Genomic DNA, 12396 nt, shown 5'->3' on the forward strand with positions numbered 1-12396 from the left:
AGCTCTTCCTGCTCTAAAACATCTTAGCATTCTGAGAAAATTAATGAACTCAGAAAAACCTCTTTTATTCAGGGAACTATAAACCTCTCACATTAATGTCAAAATACTAATGGCCAAGTGTCTTGTCCCATGGCATACAGGTAATGAGGAAAACTAAGTGGTTTCCTCATTCCCACCATACTCTTCCAATCCTAGGCCTCACTGTCTATGCTTCATGGAGGAGAGTTATAGTTTTGAATTTTCTGTAGCCTTCATAAAGATTATACTGTGGGAGTGCTTGGGTGGCTCAGTTTCTGCCTTTGGCTCAGTTCGTGATCCTGGGGTCCTGGGATCGAGTCCTGCATTGGGCACTCTGCGGGGAGCCTGCTTCTCCCCCTGCCTCTGTTTCTGCCTCTCTGTGTCTCTCATGAATAAATACAATCTTATAAAAAATTAATAAATAAAGATTATACTGTGTACATTTACACAGAGCAAGGTCACATTAATCTCACAAAATTCTTTCAAAACCTCAAAAAAGGTTTTTGGAATTCTGTCCTAAGTTTATAATTACTTAAATTAAAAATTCTTCATGGGATAAGAAAAGGAAGTGAAAATGAACCAAAAGAACAAGAATATGGATAAGCTAAATATTTTTTGTAGATAAAAAACATCTCTGAAGAAAATAGTGACATGCAAGTAAATTCCCAAATCCTGTTTAAGTAGTAAATCAGGTATCCTGAGGGTAGACTTGGCCTTAAAGGTAGGCAGCTATCTTTGAAAGAAAATCTGCAGAACTCATTCCTAAAAGTTTTGAATGGTGAAGACAATCCAAAAGGTAGGGGAAGAGTGAGGTTGGGTTGGGCTCCTTCAGAGCCTTGAGGGGAACATCTACCTAGTACTTGTGTCCCAAATCAGAAGTGCTAAGACCTACTTAGTTTATTATAAACATGGCTTACAGTACCTCTGTAGGGTGGAAAACAATGTTATCTAGTTTGTAATCTCCATGAACCAAATTTTCTTCATTGTCATTATCTGGCAAGTTTTTCATTAGCCAGTCAGATAGCTGGTTCATGGCAGGGATGTCCTGATGAGCTGCAGCTTGATATTGCTCTGTCCAGGTTAATACCTAAAGATATACAAATAAGAAAAATTATAGAGCTGAAAGTAGATCAAGCAATTCTAAAACAAAACTTGATTATATCAAATTTGGTCTTATTCCTAAATGCTGAAGACAAATGCCTAAAGTAATATTCACATAAGCCTAAAACATTTAAATCTCTTCCATCTAGTTCCATTTTACTAACCTAGATTTTTATCAGGAAAAAAAATACTGGCATAGGAATCAAGACATATGGGTTCTAGTCTTTATTCTGCAACTGTTTTGTGGAAGAAAAAATAATGTATGCAAACATATACACATATATACACAAATAAATAGGCATAGGGGACTTCTGAGATTTCTGGAAGGGTCATAAGCAACAAGTAATCCCTGAAAAAGGAAATATGGGGACTAGATTTTTATTTTTCATTTTAATACCCTTTCCTATTACCCACAGAGTCTTTTTTTTTAAGATTTTATTTATTTATTTATTTATTTATTTATTTATTTATTTATTTATTTATTTATGAGAGACACAGAGAAAGAGAGGCAGAAACAGGCAGAGGGAGAAGCAGGCTCCATGCAGGGAGCCCAATGTGGGACTCGATCCCAGGTCTCCAGGATCATGCCCTGGGCGGAAGGCGGCGCTAAACCACTGAACCACCAGGGCTGCCCCCCGCCCAGAATCTTCTAAATATATTATCAGGTATAAGGAATGCAAGAACTTTTTATTTTTCTTAGGATTAAATGCAAACAAATCAAACTATTCTCAGTCCTTCATCAGTTGAGACCATATTACTTGTCAGCTTATAGTTTTCTCTGTACTCCTCACGGTATCTCTGTTCAATTTAGGGGGTAAAGACCTACATCTTTGGAATCATACGGACCGGGGTATAAATTATGTCTAAGCCACTTATTCATGTGTTATCTGATACCCATTGGTCTGATTCCTCACCTATAAAATGGGGGTAATAAGACCTATGTCTTAATGGTTGTTACAAAGATTTAAAAAGAGTAGGTCAGCAATTCACCTTCCATGGGACCTGACATACAGTGAGTACTCTCTAAATCTTAGTTCCCTTCTCTCTTCCATCAGTCCCCCCACACATACAAAGGGAAATAGTCCCATACATGGGACTAGCTGTCCCTTTGGTATGAAATGTTCACCTAGTCTTCTCTAACACTCTAGATTTTCTCTTTTCATAAATACACAACGCAAGACATCTCTCCCACAAAGCTTTCCCCACCTGAGCAAAGGCACAGTGATACCTATCCTCTGAATAGAACAGCTCTCCTGATGAGTAACAAACAATTTACTACTAAATTATATACTCTTTTATTATATTTTCAAGTTTCATGTAAATGAGCTTCACGTACAGGTCTCTCAAAAAATGACTATAAATTCCTTTAGGGGAAGAATTTATTTCTATTTTCTTGATATTTAACATAGTACTCAGCAAGTGTTAAACACACAGCTGTGCTAAAGAGATATGTTAACTTAAAAGGGGAAACTGTACAGAAAATATATTGATAAATTAAGTGAAGAGGCTGAAAAGCTTTAAATTGGATTCATGGGGGCACCTAGGTGGCTCAGTCAGTTAAACATCTGCCTTTGGTCAGATGCCCTGGTTATGATCCCAGAGTCCTGGAATGGAATCCGGTATTGGGCTCCCTGCTCAGCAAGGAGCCTGCTTCTCCCTCTCCATCTCCTTCTGCCTCCTGCCTCCCCTTGTTTGTGCTCTCCCTAGCTCTCTCTCTGTGCCAAATAAATAAATGAAATATTAAAAAAAATAAATTTGCATTCATGTACATCTTGTTAGTTACAGAAGCTTAGGCTGAAAAAACCTGATCTAAAAATATAAAATTATTTCATGCACAACAAGCCAATATAAGGCTGATATTAAAAGTTATGTTCAGGGCAGCCCCGGTGGCTAAGCGGTTTAGGGCCGCCTTCTGCCCAGGGCATGATTCTGGAGTCCCTGGATTGAGTCCCACGTCAGGCTCCCTGCATGGAGCCTGCTTCTCCATCTGCCTGTGTCTCTGCCTCTCTCTCTCTTGCTCTGTGCCTCTCATGAATAAACTTAAAAAAAAATCTTAAAAAAAAAATAAAGTTATGTTCAAGTTTCAAGAAAGCATAAAATAGGTCTTTATTTTGACTAATAAAGTAAATTATTTCTAAGAACTTGAGAAAAGGAGCTCTTTATGTGGATGTATTACCTGTCTTTTGCAGTAGCCAGCACCTCTACCATATCCTTCCAGCTGCAATGACTGTACATTCAAGGAATGTAACCGAGCCAAGGTTTCTATCATGGCCACATATATGGCTGACCGTTCTGCTGGGCTAACACCAGGAATTGTGAAATCACGAAAGATTCGACCCTATGGAAACATTACAACAAATAATTTAAAACAAAAAAAATATATATTTTCACACAAATTATTTGCTGTGCCATAATCCCCTTTGCCTACAAGAAAAAAAAAATCAGGATAACAGTTTGCGACCAAAAACCATTCTTTGTAGAATATGCTGGAAAAACATTCATTTGGGAAACATGTTTAATAGAGTATGTATGCTAAAGGACATTCCAGGTTGAACTTAAAGGAAAAAACTACTCTCAAGTTACACTCGCAAAAAAATTTTTTTAAACACTTTGAAATTACTGTTCTTAATGGACTGATTTGGAAGTAGTTTTCCCTCTTCCGTCTGGAGCATTTGGTTATTGCCATTACACATAGCTCTTTATTGCCACCTAGAGGAAAATTTAATAATAAGTTAAACACCCTCAACTGAATTTGTTCCTAATCTATTTCACCTCTCTCACATTCCCTGTACTTATTAAAACAAAAGTTTAAGCTCTTGCAACACAAACTAATTACCTAAAATGTTAATTAACAAGCTATAATTTATTAGCATCTAAATTCATAATTAAAAATAGAAGTAACAATAAAATAAGATTGTGAATTTACCTGCACATGTTCCATCATGTAAAATTCTGTTCCAATGACAGAAGGATCACTGCAGTACAATAAAGTTTTGGGAACGGGGAATCCAACTGAGAACAAAGCTTTCTGGACTTTAAATTCTCTATCAATCTAAATAGGACAATGAATTATTAAAAATCAGAAACAGAAACTTTAAAGTTTTTTTTAATTATTATTTTTTAGTAATCTCTACATCCTACATGGCTCAAACTCATGACCCCATGAAGAGTTATGTGCTCTGCCAACAGAGCCAGCCAGGCACCCCAGAAACACAGACATTTAATAACTATAGTGAGCTTAGATTAAGGCTAGAAATCAGGGAATCCCTGGGTGGCTCAGCAGCTTAGTGTCTGCCTTTGGCCCAGAGCGTGATCCTGGAGTCCCGGGATCGAGTCCCATGTTGGGCTTCTGCATGGAGCCTGCTTCTCCTTCTGCCTGTGTCTCTGCCTCTCTCTCTCTCTCTGTCTCTCATAAATAAATAAATAAAATCTTTTTTTTTTAAAAAAAAAAAGGCTAGAAATCAATTTTGAAACAGTATCAACAAATGACCTAGAGGATAATATTTTCCTTAAAAGTAGTCTTAGTGCAATTATTACAGTTATAAAGTAGGCTAGCACTAAAAAAAGACCATGATCATTTAATTAGGCTAAGGGATAGGCACATGTATGGGGCTTAATATTGGCTCTGTGACTATGAAGGCAACAGTTCCTGACAACAATATTTCACAGATTATCATAAAAACATCTTTGTTCTCAACAGTTCTCTGCTTGCTTACTGGCTTACGCTTGCTCACTCTTTCTTTCTCATGACTCCCAAGGGGGCTCAGGCAAGTCTGTATTCTAATGCTCTGAGCAGTTAGCTATAGGGTGCTGGGGGAGGACAGAGAGTGCTAGTACAAGGGAAAAAGTATTAGCTCCTTCTGGAGATCAAAAGAGGTACTTATTTCTAAAGCAGGGGTAGGGGAATCGTTCTAGGTACTCAAGGCTACCATGGAGCTCAAGATAACCACAGGGAATGGAGGCAATAAGATGCAAGCAAGTACTGAAGCAGGAACCCAAATAAGATAAAAGGGCCTCCTCAACCAGGGCAGATACATGGGCCTATCACTCAGGACCTGAGGACACAGCTTATAGCAGAGCTATAATGCTAACTCATCTGCCCCAGACTCAGTGGTGACTGATCATTTTCTTCTTTTTTAAGATTTATTTTAGATGGGGGTGGGGAGAGGCAGATTCTTCTTATTTGTTTGTTTGTTTGAGAGGCAGATTCTTAAGCAGACTCCTCGCTGAGCTTAGAGCATAGAACCCGACGTGGGACTCAGCTCCAGGCTCGATCTCACAGCTTAAGCCAAAACCAAGAGTGTGATGTTTAACCAACTGTGCACCACCCAGGCGCCCACAGTGACTGATCATTTCTAAGGAGGAGAAATCCATGCAGCTCTCTTGGACAACAGCAGTTAACAAGGATTAACTAAGAAAGAGATAGGACTATAACCAGGACCCAGGTGAGAGAAGTCAATGGAACAAAGATTGTGAAAGAAGTGTTCGTAATCCCCTGGTGCTGGGGGTGAGGTGGGTGATGGTAAGGACAAATGGGTCAGGGAGTCATAAAGTGGACGGCAGTGTGAGAACACTGGTTTTTTTTTTTTTCCCCCCAGTGTGGACTTAGAAACAAGGAAGGGAGTTGAAACCAACTAAGCCAGATACTTGGGCTGAGATCATTGTTATTTTCAGTCTTTTGATAAGATGTTATCAGGAAGAGAGAGAAAGAGAGCCGTTTATTGGGCATAAACTGCTGGGCACAGGGGGGATTCTTCTTTAGCCTTACCATGTTGAGACTTGAAGTTACCCAACCTTTTGATCTTTAGCATCCTCAAGTTTCTTGGATATGGAACCAAGAATGCCAGAGTCTGCATTTTTCCATTAGTGTAATCTTAAGCCCATCCTTCAATGGCTCTAACCCAGTCAGCTTGGCCTGGGAAACGCCTATTAAACATGTTTATGATAATATCCTAAATATGCAGTGCTTTCAAAGTTTCCAGGACTTTGATTTGTTTTCTCTTGTTTTATTCTCTAAAATTCTACAGATAATAGCTATTTCCTGAAAATAGACTCAATTTTTAACAAATCTTTTTTAATTCTCACTAAGCCTAATGTTCAGAGAATACTTTAAAATGATTATTCAAGTATTTTTTATTAGCAGAGGATCAATGGATTGTCAGAGCAAATATATTAAGATCCTTCAGTGAGTAGATATTACTGTAAGATAATTTTAAAAACATAATTAAAAAATATATAACCAAAGACAAACATCTATAAATGAGCAGCACTGAAAATATTCACTGGATTGCATTTTTAGCCAATTGTAAGGAAGGAATCAAACCAATAAGAGGACTGGGTATTGCACAAGATTAATGACCTAAAGACAGCCTCAGATTTCAACCTCAAGTCCTTTCTAAAAATGGGATACAATTCAAGTGAAATTTTTATCTAAGAAATAAAATGTGTTATTGTTTAATAATGAGAGGACTTTTAAAACCAATTTAAATGATTTTTCTGCATATAAAAAGTATTTGTCAACAAAGAATTATTGCATTTGTATACCATACCTTATGTGCTTTAGGAAGTAGTGAACCAGGTGGTTTTTTTCTGAGTACATAGGCTTGAGAGCCTTTCTGGAGATAAAAGGTTGGATTGGACTGTCCTGATCTAGGTAAGAGTAGAGGAAAGGTCAACTACAAAGATATTTCTCTTCTTTCCCAAATCTTACCAAAATGTCAAAAGAAACACAAAATAAAAACAAACCTATTTCATTGCTAGAAAACCAAGAGGGGTGCTACCAGCAGCTCAAAATACTAGTTTTTGGATGACATAAAGCAGATGGTAACAGGGGTAGGTGGAGAACCTATAACACAGGTAGAAGACCTCACTCCCTGCAAATCATGAGTTTTATTTATTTTTTTAAAAAGATTTTATTTATTTATTCATGAAAGAGAGAGAGAGACATAGGCAGAGGGAGAAGCAGGCTTCATGCAGGAAACCTGATGTGCGACTCAATCCCGGAGTCCCAGGATTACGACCTGAGCCAAAAAGGCAGACGCTCAACCGCTGAGCCACTCAGGCATCCCAAATCATGAGTTTTATCAGAAGTATCCCTAGAACAATGCCTAGATCTAAATAAATAAAGGCTGGGAGGAGAGACTGTATATATTAGTCAGAAAATTAAAGAGTTAATTAATAGCTAGGTTAGGGTCCCCTCATCTACTGTTAGAGATATAACCCCCAGATGCTTCACCAAGGCTAGTACCCAAGAAGATGGGTATCCCAGCTCTCCACAATGGGAACTGTGGTAAGCAAGGTCCCAGGGTAGATACTTGGGCCAGGAAAGTACAGAAGGGCTCCAGGTAACTCAGATACCAGGGCACTGGATTTCCCTGCTGGGTGAGCAGAAATTCTCACATGAACTAAAAATACACTCCAGATATCAAAACCATTAAATTAACACCTTCATTTACAATATGGGCAGCTTAGAATTACCTAGCTTTTGAAGACTCCAACAGTATGAAAAAGAGGACTTAATAATGAAAAGAATCAATCCCTGATATGAGCTGCAACATGGACTTTGAAAACCTGGTGCTAAGTGAAAAAAGCCAGTCACAAAAGGCACATATTCCATATGATTCCACTTCTATGAAATGTTCAAAATCTGTAAATCCATAGCAACAGAAAGTGGATTAGTGGCTGCTAAGAGATGAGAGGAGGGGAGAATTGCGAGGTGAGGGTTTTTTGGGGGTGATAGAAATGTTCTGGAATTAGATAATAGTATTGGTGACACAAAATTGTGAATATACTAAAATTCACCAAACTGTACACTTTAAAATAGTTCAAATTTTAAATTTTATGATAAATTTTATCTCAAAAACAATCCCAGTGGCACTATACTTCAATAGAAAAATAAATTTAGGGGAGTCTGAGTGGTTCAGTTGGTTAAATGTCTGCTTTCGGCTCAGATCATGATCTCAGGGTCCTAGTATTGAGGCCCGCATTGGGCCCCCTACTCAGTGGGGAGCCTGCTTCTCCCTGTGCCTCCCCTGCTTGTGCTTATGCTGTCTCTTAAATTAAGAAAAATAAATTTAAAAAACATGTATTTCTGTTTAAAAAAAATCTCACCAAACTAAAAGCTTCTCCCCTGTATAAATATCTACCATAGTTCTAACAAAGACCCTGCGAAAATGCAGAAGTCTACCTTGGGAAGATCATCACCAACACGGTGAACACAGTAATGGCTAACTTTAAGCACTCACACCATCAGGACACCATATAGTCTAGAAACCACTGATGATATCAATACTGTAAGAATCATCAATAAGCGAAGAGCCATAACTATTGCTTAGGGCTTGGACAAGACATTTGGTGCTGAAAGAAATGTGAACTATAACCAAAGAGGTAGCACTTTTGATTTGTCAAACCTTAATTAACAAAGATGGAATTCTTTGCATTTTAAGTGTGTAGTTAGGGAAACTCACTTGGCTGGAGAAGGCTTTGATTAGACAATCAATCTCACAAAACCCTAACAGGCTACCCTCTGCATTGGTTCACTTGGAAGCATATGAAGTCAAGAAATACAGTATTCCAGCAGGGCAGCATCAGATGAGCATCTAGAGTAGAAGCATCTCAGTAGTCCATGCAGTATGCTAGGATCGACTCTGTACCCCTGTACCACTTAGGTGTTGGCTCAGGTTCTAAGAAATGAGTCCACACAGGTGAGGATGGGTGCCAACCTGGCCTAGAAGCCTCGTGTTCCACAGGAGCTACCTCCTCCAGTAACAATCCTCTGGACATGGCTCCCAGCAGCCTAACAAGGAACATGAGCAGTTGCAAGAACTTGCTACACTCAGGGAAGCCCAAAGTATCCCACTTTGGGATACTTTGAACTTCAGAGTTCATTTCCAGGCCTTCCAGTTCAGATACAGTTTATCAATTAGATATTAACTCTACCAGAAGTAATGTTGCCTAGACACATAGCTGACATACCACCTTTACCAAGTTACCAGAGTAACAGAGCTAGAAAGTTAACTTAGCTTGTCCATTGAGAAGAAAAGGTTTTTTAACCCTTCTTTCACTTCTTGCTAGAGAAGTCTCAGGCCTGTGAGGTCATCTAGTGGGTGGTTTTAGCTGCATCTCCAAGCTTCAGAAAGTTAGAAATTCCCACAGGATTTTTTTTTCCCCCCAAAGGCAAGAAATTTGAAAAAAGCATCAATCCTGATAAGGGTGTTACTTATGTTTGCAGCTATGTAGGCAGTCATCTTGTCCCTTATCTGGAGATAAACCTGAAAATACTCAGGATTCATTGCTCTTTGATATCATCCCTTTTCCTAGTAATACTGAAACTACTACTTTGGTATTGAAATCACTGGTGATTTCATAGTCATGACTATCCTGGCTAAACGCAATACCACAGTTCTTCCCAAGTGGACTTAGACCTTCACTATCTACTCTGTGAAACTGAATGAGCAATGATTAAAAATAACCAGTTTGGCAAGTTTGAACTCACAAATATGCCTCCTACACCCTTCAATTTGTACAAATTAAAGTAACTTTTGATATTGATAACAGCATCTTAAATATATTTGCCCTAGATAAGAGATCAAGAAAAGAGAAGATTAAAAGGCCAATGTCATGGTGTTTGAGCATGGAAAACATTGAGTATGTGGTCCAAGAGGCTTAAAAGTACAAAGCTGGAGATGAGAAGCAGAAGGGCAAAAGATCCCCTAAGAATATGCTCCGATGCTATGTATTCACCAGTAAGGCCACGCAGATGATGAGACACATCAAAGCAGAATCAAGGATGAAGTCAAACGGAAGATTCTTGGCAAGTACAGTGGAACCATCAAATGGCTGATGAAGAATCAGATTACTAAAAAGGAAGAATTTAACGTTAGCAGAAAGAGCTGATTATCTTTCCTTTGTACCCCCTGGAATTGTCTTTCAGCGTAATCACAGGTAGCCTCACTCTCTTCTCTGAATGGACCTATCATGTCCTTGCTTTCACTAAAATCTGAATGTTCCACAAGGACCTTGTTTCCTTTGTAGACCTCTAAAGTGGTCGATTTTCTCCATCAATCATCTTGTGGGCCTGGAGACGGAGTCTATGTTTCTCCTGATACTCACTGCCACTTGCAAACTCGTTGCCCTCCTTCCTGCCTAAACTTCACCCAGTTTTGAATTTCATATTATGAGATTAACACACTCCACCCTTTCTTGCTGCAATCTACTCTGTTGCAATCACTCTCCCTCATTGCCTATTGACTCACTATTGCTCTTATTTACACTACTCCTCATTGCCTATTGACTTACTATTGCTTTTATTTACACTACTCCTATCATGATTTCAAACTTCACTCAGATGTTCATTTCTAACACTCAGGCCTGTCAGTTCCTTGAATTCTTCTACTTCAGCGATATTTTCATTTATACTACTTTACCCACTCTAGGGGACACATCTTACACATTAAGAACTCACACACTGCATAATCCTCCTTGGTAAGCATTTCTATCTGACCATAATCTATCTTTCCAGTCACTCCCGCTGGTACGTTCATTCCAAAGATCCTTCAATCCTGGGATCAACGGTCCATTGATCATACTACTGTTTACCGTCCTTCAGCTTCCCCTTCCCCCACCACATCCTTTCTGAACTCACTTAATTTTGATGGTCAATTATATGGTCAGTCCCTTGGGTCCATCTTTAATACACTTGCCCTTTCTCCATGATATTTGCTTGGCTTCCCCTATCCTGGGTTAAATCCACCTCTTTGCCTGCACTCACAGAGCTGAATGTAGCTGGAGAAAGAAACATCCTGACAGTATTACAGGCCTCTGGCATTTGTGTTCCTTGACTATTGATTAGTGTGAAAATAAAAATAGGGGTAATCGAGATGGGTCAGAGAGTCTTGTAGTACAGAATTAAAACCAGTTTAGGTTTCTAGCCTAGAAACTTGTAAACAAAGTTTAAAATATTTCACCGATTATTACAGCACTTAATTATCAAAAGGAACGGATACTTATTACAGATCAGGAAACTGGTTCTCAGGAGTTTATGTAACGTTTAAATTCCTAGTCATTAAGTGACAGAATTTCCTGAAAGCTAAGATAGTTTCTATAGCTTTGTGTGTTTACCAAAATACTATTTTTTTTTAATTTCAAAAAATTTGTTTTCTATTATAAAACCGATCAGAGCCAGATTCATGGTGGGGAATAGCACTTTCAGGATCGCCAGCCAGTTCCATTCATTCCATCACTTCAAAAGAACTAAAGCCCAAAGCGGAGGAGTGATTTACTAAACAGAAGGTCTAGGATTAGAATTCATTCCCCCAGCTGGTGCCATTATCTCAATCTCCAAGAATATGGCCAATTTTAACGGAATTACATCTGCTTCTCAGAAAAAAAAAAAAAAAAGATCTAATGGTTATAGAAAAAAAGTTGCAAGACCTCTTTATATTTCACAGAGCTTCCACCATAACGGTCTCAGTGAGCCCTCCAGGTATATAATTGCATCCTTTTACAAAGATTCCTTCTCAGAGCTGGAATCGTGAATGCTGTGGTGCTTCCGTTACAGTCCTCGAATTGGAAATGCCCCGAAGGAAACGCAAGGGGACCCCGCGGACGGCAGCCCCCACCTGCACAGTGAGTCACTGCAGGAAAAGCAGCTGGGATGGGGGAAATGACGACTCCACCCCAGGGCCAGAGAGAGAAAAGCACAATGCACAGATCTGTTTCTGCTGGAGGAGAAGCCGGCGTCGATACCTGTACTGGGCAATGGTCAGCTTGGCCTCGGGCTCGGCCCCAAAGCCGGGCAAGTGATGGTTTAGGTAGGCCTCTAAGGCCCGGCTGTCGAACTTGTGCTGCGGCAACACTTCGGCGGTGTCGGGCTCCGGGGAGGCCTCTCCCGCCATGGCTGCGGCTGCTGCTGCGGGCGGCGCAGACGCAGAAACCACCGAGCTCCGGCGGCCGGGAGCCGGGCCCGACAGCCAGGGGGCGAGGCCAGCACGCGTCGGGGCGGCCACCGCTCTGCTCCAGCCAATCACACTGCGCCTGCGTGCGGCCAGTTAGGTTCTAGTCGCCATCAGCCCGACGACCTCCGCGTGTTCGCAAAGACTCTTATTTCAGTCTCACGGTCGGAGGCCGCAACCTTCAAGAAGGCAAAGCTCTGTTACTCGCTACGGGCGATTAGGAACGAAAAGGGCTCTTCAACCCCCAAATGTAATCGACCGGCAGCCTCAGACCTTACAGGGTCCGGTGCAGAAAAGGGTCCGTCGAGACCCTGAACCCAGGAAT

General features: G+C 40.0%; 1 protein-coding gene across 2 annotated transcripts in view; it reads right to left on the reverse strand.

Moving 5' to 3' along the window:
• ACAD11 (acyl-CoA dehydrogenase family member 11) overlaps positions 1 to 12152 on the reverse strand; it is a 102687-nt gene extending 90535 nt beyond the window's left edge. For both annotated transcript variants that reach the window (XM_055321078.1, XM_055321077.1), the window contains exons 1-5: positions 11866 to 12152; positions 6669 to 6768; positions 4046 to 4171; positions 3296 to 3457; positions 941 to 1105 (exon numbers count right to left, since the gene is read on the reverse strand). In XM_055321078.1, the coding sequence (XP_055177053.1) occupies positions 941 to 1105; positions 3296 to 3457; positions 4046 to 4171; positions 6669 to 6768; positions 11866 to 12014 (702 nt within the window). In that variant the 5' untranslated portion in view covers positions 12015 to 12152. The remainder of the gene's footprint in view (positions 1 to 940; positions 1106 to 3295; positions 3458 to 4045; positions 4172 to 6668; positions 6769 to 11865) is intronic.
• Between the last annotated feature and the right edge of the window lie 244 nt (positions 12153 to 12396).

The sequence above is a fragment of the Nyctereutes procyonoides genome, unplaced genomic scaffold (assembly GCF_905146905.1).
Source record: "Nyctereutes procyonoides isolate TBG_1078 unplaced genomic scaffold, NYPRO_anot_genome, whole genome shotgun sequence".
Lineage (NCBI taxonomy): Eukaryota > Metazoa > Chordata > Mammalia > Carnivora > Canidae > Nyctereutes > Nyctereutes procyonoides.